The 12,059-nt window shown below is 38.1% G+C and overlaps 1 protein-coding gene and 1 pseudogene across 1 annotated transcript; one reads left to right on the forward strand and one right to left on the reverse strand.

Annotated features, from left to right (window-relative positions):
* Nucleotides 1-8,580: 8,580 nt before the first annotated feature.
* LOC113299275 lies at nt 8,581-10,118 on the forward strand (annotated as a pseudogene).
* A 106-nt stretch (nt 10,119-10,224) lies between these two features.
* LOC113299276 (nifU-like protein 3, chloroplastic) lies at nt 10,225-11,835 on the reverse strand. Its single transcript, XM_026548276.1, has 4 exons — nt 11,570-11,835; nt 11,364-11,481; nt 10,977-11,263; nt 10,225-10,632 (listed from the first exon to the last, which is right to left on the reverse strand). Exons 1-4 carry the CDS (start codon nt 11,672-11,674, stop codon nt 10,441-10,443), a joined length of 702 nt encoding a protein of 233 aa, XP_026404061.1. The 5' UTR covers nt 11,675-11,835; the 3' UTR covers nt 10,225-10,440.
* Nucleotides 11,836-12,059: the final 224 nt, after the last annotated feature.

Genomic DNA, 12,059 nt, shown 5'->3' on the forward strand with positions numbered 1-12,059 from the left:
AAGCAACCCAAATGTTTGATACGAAATACGATAAATCAAAAAGTCAAATAATCATAAAAAGATAAGTCACTATGAGACCGTAACTTATGATTTATGAAAAGACAAAGTATATCTCATACGAAAGCAACATAAAGAAATTTAAATAACAACAAGCGATGCAATCTTACCTATCGAAAAAATGACACAAGGATTTAAGATAAAAACTTATCATTCATATTTATTGATATCCTGAATAAACTTACACAAACATTGATACGAATAAACAATTAATTATTTTTTCATAATTTAACCTTATTAAACTCAGATTCATCCCTTTTTGTGATCATTTTCAATATCCTAAATTTTTTTGGGACATTCATCCTCAACATCACGAATAATTTCTCGACCCAATTAATAGTACCTTGATTATGTTCACATGCTAGAAAATTAACCTTAAAATTAATATTGTGAGCACACTCCCTATTACTGATTCCAAGTTTAATCAACTTTCTTTGGTTACGGATAACAATTCTTACTAATGTCGCTTGTATGAGATGAGTTCAACAGTACTAAGGAGAATCTGACTAAGATTTAAGATGTCAATATTAGTATTCAAACTTTTTAGGACAAGAATATCTATGACTACAACATGAGATGAATCTACTTCTTCCTGATCTTTGTATTCTTTAACCATATTCTCACACCCATATTTTCTTGACAGAATCATCATCAATATCAAAGGTTTCATTAAATTCTTTCTTTCTCAAAGCTTTGAGGATCTTAGCTTGAGATCTGGTTTGAGGATGCATCTTTAGTATGAATTGTTAATCACAAGAGTCTTATACAAATTCTTCTAAAATGACATATATAATAAAATCTAGCACATACCAAACACATGTGCCAACCTTATATAGAGAACCACCTAAGATAAGTATGACCAGATCCAAAATAGTTGCTTCTTATATGCAAATTTTATTTCCTTTGACAACAAACATTATGGAATCTTTAATTCCTTTTTTGATATAGACAAGACAAATTGAAAGTAGTTCAAACAAATGAACATGTGGACATAATACAAGGCCTAGTAAGAGAAGATACAATCCTTTTTAAGGAGCAGATTTAAACATTTAACTTCGAACGATATCGTACGGGATTACATTATCGAGAATTTTGTATCATCTTGTTTACACAACTATCACAAGATATATTAAAGATCTGATCAAAGGGAATATAGAATATACCCTCATTACTCTATATCGAGTAAGAGATTTTAATAGGATTTTGGATGCTCAGTTGCTTGCGCTTCCTCTCACATCATATATGATTGGCACCTAGTGAGGATGCACGTTCCAACATGTTTTAGGTATAAAGGTGAGTTATTTTCTCACCAAGCTTTGCTGTGATAATTTTGTCATCCGTTTTGCTCTTCTTTGAAAGGTTGTTCTTGAATACTTTAATACCTTCGGTGAGAAATGTGAGAAAGAATTTCAGATTTTAAACCATGATGGCTACGAGCAGCTACGCCCAAGTTGTCTTTCTGAGCCCGTCGTGGTCGATTCCTTTTAATCGAATCCTCAAGTTTTCACTCTGAAACCTTACTATGTCTTTCATAAAATGAAATTTTTGATTCAAAACCTTCAATATGTCTTCATAAGATGTCGAGACTCCGATGAAGGTGTGTGTCAAGATATTTGTCAAAAGATAACACTTGTTAGTTCTTTAAGGTGTTCTCATTCAAGAAGTTTGCTCTCTCCTTGTGACATATTCAACAATTGTGTAAGTTTTTCATACTCTGAAGTTTTTGGATTCACTTTCGTACACATAACAATTTTTTTGTTCCAAATAATCAGTAATATTAACTTGAGAACTGAGTGTCTCTCGCTTAATCCCACAAACTCTAACTTGTTGCTGACCAACGAGTTCTTAGACATTTTCTAGACGATTTCTGAGTTTTCCCGGTTCCGAATGCAAATTATCTCAGGGATCAACTCCTACTATTTGGGTCGTATATAAAGTAAAGTTCGCTATCACTTTCGTGTTTATTTATCAACCGAACTGTTCATTGGCACTTTAAAAATATAGAACAATGAGTAGTCCGGCTGATAATTCGTTTCAAATATCAGTCGAACTTCACTCTGTAACTGCACTAAAACCCTCGTTTTTTTTATTTAAACCCAACCTATCCACCGAACCAAAGAAAATAAGACATGGGTTTATGGATACTTTTTATTGTACATTTCTTTGCGATGAGGATTTGGTGTTTACCAACTTTACTCAGTTCCATTTCTGCTTCAACTTATTCTTTTCACTATTTTGCATGTTAAAAAAACAATTAGAGCGTCCACCTTTGGTCGAAGACGGTGAAAATTAAAGTCGAGTTGGTGTTTGGTTCGAGTAATGAAGAGAGAAAGAAAGAAAGTAATTTTAAAAAGAATTTAAATTTAATGAAAATATTACAAAAAAAATAATTAAGAAACGGGTACCAAGCTCAGCTGGTCATCCCAGTTCCCCAAAGTTTCATGTGTTCCAAGGGTCCCAGGTTCAAGCCCCCAATGGCGTAATATTGTAGAAATTAACATGGAAGGTAGAGTTAGTTTGCCCCCCTTGTGACACAATCTCATCCCCCAATCCGCTTCGGCTCCCTTGGCTAGGTTACCCATGAGGCTCGCTAGTAGGATAGTGTTAGTGTTCCCAACAGTGTTGTAAACCATTGCATAATACTAAAGTTGTAGCCTGGCATATGGAGCTGCACAGTCCGATGATGTAGCGCCAACATGGCTAAGACAAGAAAGGCTACTTAGCACATGAACACAACTATGCGATAGTGTTGCATATCCTTATTCAGAGTTGGCCCAGCTCAATGAAGGAATAAAGTATGGAATGCTAGTCATGTAATGGCTTTGGCATTGTCCCAAGCATTGGCCAAGGCTTGGATAATGCATATGTAACAATGGCGGGGCCAAATGCGCCATTGTTATCAATTGCTCAGGAAAAAGAAATACAAGTGATGCATATGAAGTATGAAGTTGAACTAAGCAAGTCAAGACTCAATTGGCACGATATTTGGATGATAACATCCAAATAAGCTAAGTGCATAACCGGGATGAATGAAGCGCAACCATTGCCGAATACTTGGCATAGGCCAAAGTCAGATTTTATGAAGAAAGATTGAAATAGTCCAAGGTTTACATGCAACAATACCAGGAAAAGTAACAATTCTTATCCAAAGTGAAGACACAGTACAAAGAGCAGAATTCGTTATACAAGATTGAAGACTTATCTTACAAGAGAAAAGAAAATCAAAGCAGATGATTGCCTAATCATTTCCGAACATTAATCTGAGTGTCTGAACATTAATCTGACTGTGTGTGTTGCACAATCATTGCCGAACATTGGCAGGGCCAAGTTGCGAAGTGCAATGATTGTCGGATTTGAGTTCAAGCTGTCAGTTGCGAGTATGTGTGCATCACACGCATGCCAGAGTGAAAGAGCAAGTTAGAGACGATTATAAAAGAGCTTTATAACCGAGTTTGGCATATACTAACCGTCCAAGAAAAGTGTGGCGTAATTTCTGCACGCCAGCACTAAAGTTAGAAGTTAAAAAGTAAGGCTGGTAGGGGAACTGCCTATGGACATATGGTTGTTCATAAGGCGTGCAACTGAGTTGCATACAGATTGGCCCTGCTCCTTGGCAGTATAAAATGCCAGAGAACCTTTGCAAGTGCAGGTCTTCATGTGTAGAGCAACCACATTGTAGTAGAGAGTGTTTTTGTTGTAGGCTTAGAGAATAAGCTTGTAAGTCCATTGGTTGGACCGATTTTGTAATCTTCCCCTTAAACTAATAAAAGAGAGTTTGTTGGCTTATATGTTTGTCTTAGTATCCTATTGATTCGAAACTACTCCCCAATTCTGTGAAGCATAAACATGGCAGGAATCTCTTTGAATGATGGGCTACATTGCTAGTAGAGAAAATCTAAGTAAGTCTTTCGTTGCATACTCAAGGTAGAGTTGGCTATTTGCATAGGTGCAAACTGATAAGGCTGAAATACGAGTAGGTGATAAGAGATCACTGAACCACTGCATTGCCGGGTTACAGTTGCGTAAAAAAATTTCAGGGACATTTGCAGGTGTGACAATTCGGGTATCAGAGCACATATTGCTCTGTTTTGGAATATTTTCTCTGTTTTGCTCGAGTTTAGTTGCTGAAATTGCTAGAGATAATGGCTGGTAAGAAGATTACGATGGATGCCTTAACTGATAGGGTAGAGGACTTGGAAGACAGGATTTGTGATGAGGTGCGCCATCATAATGATGCAAATGATAAAACAACGGTAATGGCTCGCATTCAGTATCTTGATGAGTATGTTGCTGATATGTTAGAGACAAACCAAGAAGCAACTAAGAAGCACGCTGATTTGGAAGGCCAAATCGCTGATGTTAAGACCATGTTCACAGATTCCTTGAAAGAGCTAACTAATGAGTTAGGCATATTAAGAGAATGGCGAGTACGATTGGTTCAGATCAAGCTACTGCAGGTGGTAGTGGCAGTGACTTTACAAAGATTAAAGTCCCAGAACCTAAGGCATTTTCTGGAGCAAGAGAAGCGAAGGCATTGGAGAATTTCATGTGGGACATGGACCAATACATCAAGACCGCCAGAACCCCGAAAGAGCAAAAGGTCACTCTCGTTAGTATGTACCTGGAAGGTGATGCGAAATTGTGGTGGAGGACTAGAACTGATAATGACCTTACTGCTGATCGTCCAGGCATCGTGACATGGGATGTCATGAAAGAAGAATTGAACGGTCAATTCTTACCAAACAATGCTACTTGGCTAGCCAGAGAGAACTTACGTAAGCTGCGTCATACCGGTACACCACATGAATACGTCAAAGAGTTTTCGTCTCTGATGCTAGATATTCGCAATATGTCTGAGGAAGATAAGTTGTTTAATTTTACATATGGTTTGCAAGATGGTCTCAGGCTGAAGTAAGAAGGCAGGGTGCCAAATACCTACCTTAAGCCATTGCAATCGTGGATAGCCTTGCTGATTTTAGTTCACTCAATACCTCAACTGATGCTAATAGGAAGGGCAAGGATAAGAAAGGCCATAAGAAGAAGGATGATAGAAATAGGAAAATTTCTAAGGTAAGGAAAAGAGCTATCAAAGAGATGATATTCAGGCCGTGAAGAACAAAGATGGTGGCTTTTTCCTATGCAAGGGTCCTCACCTTGCGTATGATTGTCCTAAGAGAGAAAAATTGTCTGCAATAGTCACTAAGGGCAGTGGCGAGAAAGAAGAAACTGATGAAGTAGAGCATGTTAATCATATTCAACTATGCAACATAGTAGCACAAACGGCAGCAACACAATATGGGCTGAGTGGCGCTGGCCTGGTTTGTGTGAAAGTTGGCATTCACAATCATCAACTCTGGGGCATGGATGATACAGGTGCTTCGTACACTGTTATGAGCTTGTCGATGGCAGAGTACTTGGGTTTGGCAATATATCAGTCTGATCACTGCATGAAGACAGTGAATGATGTAGTTAAACCAATCAAGGGGATGATTGTGGAAAATGTTGAAGTGGGAGAATGGAGTGGCCAAGTCAGTGTAATGGTGATGCATCTCAATGCCTTTTGGATGATCCTTGGTAACAACTTTTTCAAGCAAGCAGAGGCAACAATAATTCCTCACCTTAGCGGTATTTTCATACAAAGTCCAAGTGCACCTTGTTTCGTGAAAGTGTAAGTAATATCAATCTGTATGACATGAGGCGCAAAAAAGGCAAGGCAAGTGAGTTTGCGCCTGTAAAGTCGTTTGAAGAAATCTTAGCTGAGATTCATGAGGAATTCGGATATCCTATGGATCTTACCATTCCTTTTTCGTCGAGACTGAGATGTGTGAAGCAGGGGCCTTGCATTGATGTTTGCAAGTGCTTGAACCTGCAAGGTTTGCTGAAGTATGGAGACTTTGGCATGTTCTGTTAGTTGTTTCTGTTTGAAGTTTAAGTTGGGTGTTTCTCATCTTGTGGTCTTAAAAGATAACACACTGTTTGTTGATGTATTTGATGTATTTTCTTTCAGTAAGGCCGAGTGTTGGCCTATGGTGTAAATGGGAAGGAGTCCTATGTTTATTATGTAAGGCTAGTTTAATGAATGAAGGTGGTGTTTAAGAAAAAACGTTGTCCTTTTTGCTTAATGTAAAGCTAGTCCATTGGGGAAGCACTACAAGTATACTTAGCCAAAGTATACAATAAGAAACGTTGTAAGCAAGGCCAGGTAAGAACTGAAGTTGGTGGCATAAGCGAGTTTGCTGTTGGGAAAGTTATGTAGAAGTGCGACAGTATTTGGCAGCAATATCATGGAGTACCGCAACAAGAATGAAGATGCAAGTCCATCAAGCATATGAGTTAAGAGTAACTCATAGTTAGAAAGAACATGATGTTGTTTTTCCGCTACATTAAAGCGTAGAAGTTTGAAAGAACAAGTGAGGCCTTGTTAGTTTCAAAGGCGCGTGAACATGAGCCTTGTCCAAAGTGACGGTGGGATGTCCCGGGTTTCCTAAGTCATGGCTAATGTCATGCATTTCAGTCTAATTTGTATCAGAGAGTTTCAAAGTGATTGAAGAACACTTAATCTACAGCAAGGCCCGTTGAATTGCAAAAGTGCAATGTCAGTCGGAATTGAAGGCAGTAAGCTAAGTTATGCATATCAGGTTGATATGTTGGTTGTTTGGCGTGTACACTTAGGCACGGAATGGCTTGAAGAAAATTTTGTGTGCTGATGCAAGAGGCATAACAAGATATTGCAATAACATTTGGGTGTTAAGATATGAATGAAATGGAATTGAAGCATAGTCGACGATGCAACAGTGAAGCTTGGATTTGTAGGCTTAATGGAAAAGCATAGAAGCTAAGTGATGGCATATGGTACTAGGCAGAAAGAGTTGGAAAGAATGAGGGCCAACCAAGTTTGCTGAATTCTGAGAGTGGCCCAGAAGCGTACAGGGCCGAAGAACAAGTATAACGAGTATACTTTGTTGCGTTAAACGAGGACGTTGAACATATTGGGTGGGGGAGGTTTGTTAGCGATCCCAACAAGTGTTACACAACCATTGCGCAATACTGAAGTTGTATCCTGGCAGATGGAGCTGCACAGTCCGACGATGTGGCGCTCACATGGCTGAGACAAGAAAGGCTACTTAACACATGCAACAACTATGCGATAGTGTTGCCTATCCTTATTCAGAGTTGGCCCAGATCAATGAAGGAATAAAGGATGGAATGCAAGTCATGGAATGGCTTTGGTATTGTCCCAAGCATTGGCCAAGGCTTGGACAATGCATATGCAATAATGGCGGGGCCAAACGCGCTATTGGTATCAATTGCTCAGGAAAAAGGAATGCAAGTGATGCATATGAAGTATGAAGTGGAACTAAGAAAGTCAAGACTCAATTGGCACGATGTTTGGATCTTGGCTTCCAAATAAGCTAAGTGCATGACCGGGATGAATGAAGCGCAACCATTGCCGAATACTTGGCAGAAGTGCAAGTTGAGTGAAGCCCAACCATTGTCGAATACTTAGCATAGGCCAAAGTTGAGTGTTGCACAATTGCCGAACTTTGGCAGGGCCAAGTTGCGGAGTGCAATGGTTGTCGGATTTGAGTTCAAGCTGTCAGTTGCGAACGTGTGTGCATCACACGCATGCCAGAGTGAAAGAGCAAGTTAGAGACGATTATAAAGGAGCTTTATAACCGAGTTTGGCGTGTCCTAACCGTCCAAGAAAAGTGTGGCGCAATTTCTGCACGCCATCACTAAAGTTAGCAGTTAAAAAGTAAGGCTGGCAGTTAGGGGAACTGCCTGTGGACAGATGGTTGTTCATAGGGCGTGCAAATAAGTTGCATACGGATTGGCCCTGGTTCTTGGCGGTATAAAAGGCTAGAGAACCTTTGCAAGTGCGGGTCTTCATGTGTAGAGGAACCACATTGCAGTAGAGAGTGTTTTCGTTGTAAGCTTAGAGAATAAGCTTGTAAGGCCATTGGTTGGACGGATTTTGTAATCTTCCCCTTAAGCTAATAAAAGAGAGTTTGCTGGATTATATGTTTGTCTTAGTATCCTGTTGATTCGAAACTACTCCCCAATTTTGTGAAGCATAAACATGGCAGGAACATCTTTGTAGTATGGGCTACATTGCTGGTAGAAAAAATCTAAGTAAGTCTTATGTTGCATACTCAAGGTAGAGTTGACTATTTGCATAGGTACAAACTTATAAGGCTGAAATACGAGTGGGTGATAAGAGATCACTGAACCATTATATTGCAGGGTTACAGTTGCGTAAAAAAATTTCAGGGACATTTACAAGTGTGACAGCTAGCACAATAACCTGTTCAATTAGTGTAGTAATATGTTTCCGGAGCTTAGCTTGTTAGACTTCCAACTAGTTAATGTAATAATCTTTATCCAATCATAAAAATTTGAAAAAAAAAATTAAGAAAGTAAATAAATAAACTAATCAAGATTAATTAAGGTGTTTAACTAGCCTTAATATCCCCTTATCAGTCTGCACTAAGGTAATCATCTTTCATTCCTCGAACAGCCTTCTTTTTTTTTAGTGATCTCAAAAACTAAACTCTTTCCCAACACAATGATCCCTATAAGAAAACCATGGAAACTCGTCCAAAAGTCCAGATTTTCTCACTCAATCTCTTCACATTTAATTGATAACGAAATCAACAGAATTACAAAACTTATCAATGATCATCCATTTTCGGGAAACCTTCTACAGCAAATCCCACCCTCTATTTTTCTCTGCTCATCTCATTGAAAATGTTCTTGGTCGTCTCTTTTCTGGTCATTCTAATGGTCTTAAAGCCTATGAATTTTTCAAATTCTCTCTTCGCCACTCCGAATCTTTTAAACCCACCTCTGATTCATTTGAGAAAACCCTTCACATTCTTACAGGAATGAAATATTTTGATAAATCATGGGAACTAATGGAAGATATGCAATTGAAATACCCTCAGTTACTAACTCTCAAGTCTATGAGCATTTTCTTATCGAGATTCGCAAAGTTTCAGTCTTTCGATGAAACCCTTGAAGCATTTGAGAGATTGGAGAAAAGGGTTTTTGTTGGAAGAATCTTTGGTGTTGAGGAATTTAATGTACTTTTGAAAGCTTTTTGTTTACAGAGACAAATGAAAGAAGCTAAAGCTGTGTTCCGAAAGATGCATTCGAGGTTTGCACCTAATACTCAGACTTTGAATATATTGCTTTTAGGATTTAAGGAAACTGGTAATGTCAATGCTGTTGAGTTGTTTTATCATGAAATGATTAAACGAGGATTTAAACCAACTTATAACATTAGAATCGATGCGTATTGTAAGAAACGTAGTTTAGGTGATGCCGTGAGGGTTTTTGAGGAAATGGAGAAGCTGGGAGAGTTGCCTACAATAGAAACAATCACTACTTTGATTCATGGAGCTGGTATTCTTCGGGACATACATAAAGCACGTGAGTTGTTTGATGGAATTTTGTAAGAAAGTTGGAACCCGATACTGGAGCATATAATGCTTTGATAAGTTCTATTGTTAAATCTAGAGATTTTAATTCTGCTGTCAAGTTGATGGATGAAATGGAAGAGAAGGGAATTGGATATGATAATGTGACTTACCATACTGTGTTCTCCGGATTTGTAAAATCTAATTGCATACACGATGTTTGTAAGCTTTACCGAAGGATGGTTGATAAACAGTTTGTTCCCAAGTCATGTACAGTGGTGATGCTGATGAAATATTTCTGTGAGAATCAAAGAGTGGAGTTAGGTATGGAGCTATGGGATCACCTGGTTATGAATGGTACTTGTCCTCACGGACAGGCAGTGGATCATTTGGTAACAAGTTTATGCTCTTGCGGGGAAGTAGATACAGCTCATGAGTGTTTAAAACAATTGGTGGAAAGAGGAAGACATCCAAATGAAGGAGGGTATAGGGTTTTAGAGAGGTTTTTGGTGGACGCGGGAAAAAGAGATAAGTTGATGGAACTCGAAAAGGTGATTAAGAAGTTACAGACTGTATTGCCGCCGTCAAAAGGAGACGCCCTGATCGCCAATACAAACTAGTTTCGTATATTAATGTACATTGAAATTGTTGAGCCTACAATATGAGGCAAGTAATTTATACTTTATTAGTCAAGGACCTTAAGGTGCTTTTGTTCTTTACCGATCTTTCTCTAAATCTTGCTTAGACATATGGTTAACTTTCATTGTAGCACATGCGAAAATTCATGCAGAAGATCAATGTATCTGGATTTTGGAATACTGGGATTAAACACCTTGCGAGATTTCAATATTTTCCTAGTAGAGGTATAGAATCATTTCAACTTTTGCTCTGAAAAATTGTACTCGAAATGAGAAGTTATACTTTTAGCTTTACAGTAGAATTTTGATGCTCATATGCTACTTCACTATTCTATTAGCTGAACCGCTGCAATTGATGGTATTTTCTCTCTCAGTTTTTGTGTTACAGCCACGCGAACTGTCATAACTTTTGCTGCAGGGCCAGTTAGTCGAACTTTAACGACATAGTCCTCTATCTGCATAAGCTCAAGAACTCCACCTCCTGTTCCAGTAAGGAATGGTCTTATCTCTGAAAGAAGCTGAAATACGAAAGATCGTATCAAATATATGTATCATTGTAATCCGCTAGTTTCTCTAATCAAGAGAATAATGTGGACTTGATCTAAGTACCACGAAACAAAGAAGCATACAAATTGTGAAACTGTTGAGCGCAGTTTGATAGCATGTTCTTCTAAGCCTATTATTCTGCCTTGTTAGGACCTAATCTGAAATTTTAAACTAGCAATTCATATATGAGGGATGAGAACTTGAACCTTTTGCTTTTATCGTTTTTGTAACTGTGAAGACTGTAGATTGAAATTCATGAATAAACCCTTTATTCAACTGTAGATATAATTTCTAATTGATTGGATTCATCTCTTACCTTTTCTACATTCTCCTCATTAAGCTCCAGACCGGTCTCGGTATCCATAATCTGCTCTACTTCCATGATTTCTGGAATCTTATCTTTCAGGCGAGTTTCAATTCCAAATTTCAGTGTCATGGTTGAACTTGGACATGATCCACACGCTCCTTGCAACTTCAATACCACTACAAGTCCATCTATCTCATGTAGAACTACATTGCCTCCATCAGCCATTAGTCCTGGCCGAACTTCTTCCAAAACTTTCTCAACATTTTCTTCCGTTAATGGAAGAACTGACACGATCCCTTGATCAACAAAAATCATAATCTTGAGAGGAAGGAAAACCCATGTACCAAATTGAAAGAAAAGGGTAAGAAGCAAAGGAAAATAATTTGAATGAATTACCAGATCGGCTTCTCCTTCGACGACTCAAACTTACCCTGTGGAAACTTTCTATACAAAATTGGCCTCTGAAGAAAGAATTCTGTTTTGACGATATTGGATTAAATTGTGCAATGGGGTTCTGCAAGGACGAGAGCATTTTAAATATTACAACAACAAAAAACATGGTTCAGACAAACACTAATGAGAAGAGGCCTAGAAAAGAGCACCTTGAACAAAGATAATTGCTTAGTTGAAATTGTTTCAGATGGACTAAACAATGAAGTTGTTTTTGCTGGTCTTGTAAGGCGCATTTGTGTTGAAAACAAACCCATTTTTTTCTTTTTTTTGTTGGTTACTCAAATGAGGAACTAGACATTGAGCCCTTGTGTATGGTTTCAAAACCTTTACTAAAACAGTTAACTTGTTTTTGTTTCTGTAATTTTAAAATTATGATAGCATTGCTCTGATTGGATGTTGTTGATGATGATAAATAATTTACAGAAAAATGAGATTTTTGTCATATAAATTTGTGGATATTATGCAGCCTTATAAAACTGAGAATCACCAGAGGCCACATCAGATTAGCACGTGATGTACCTAGGGTGTAATACAAGAAGTTTACTATCCAGGTTGTTTAATTTGGGCCTAATGGGCCTTTATACGAATCATATCTTTGTTAACTGGCAAATCAGTTAGCAATTTCTATTGAAACCTGTT

The sequence above is a fragment of the Papaver somniferum genome, chromosome 7, assembly GCF_003573695.1.
Source record: "Papaver somniferum cultivar HN1 chromosome 7, ASM357369v1, whole genome shotgun sequence".
Taxonomy (NCBI): Eukaryota; Viridiplantae; Streptophyta; class Magnoliopsida; order Ranunculales; family Papaveraceae; genus Papaver; species Papaver somniferum.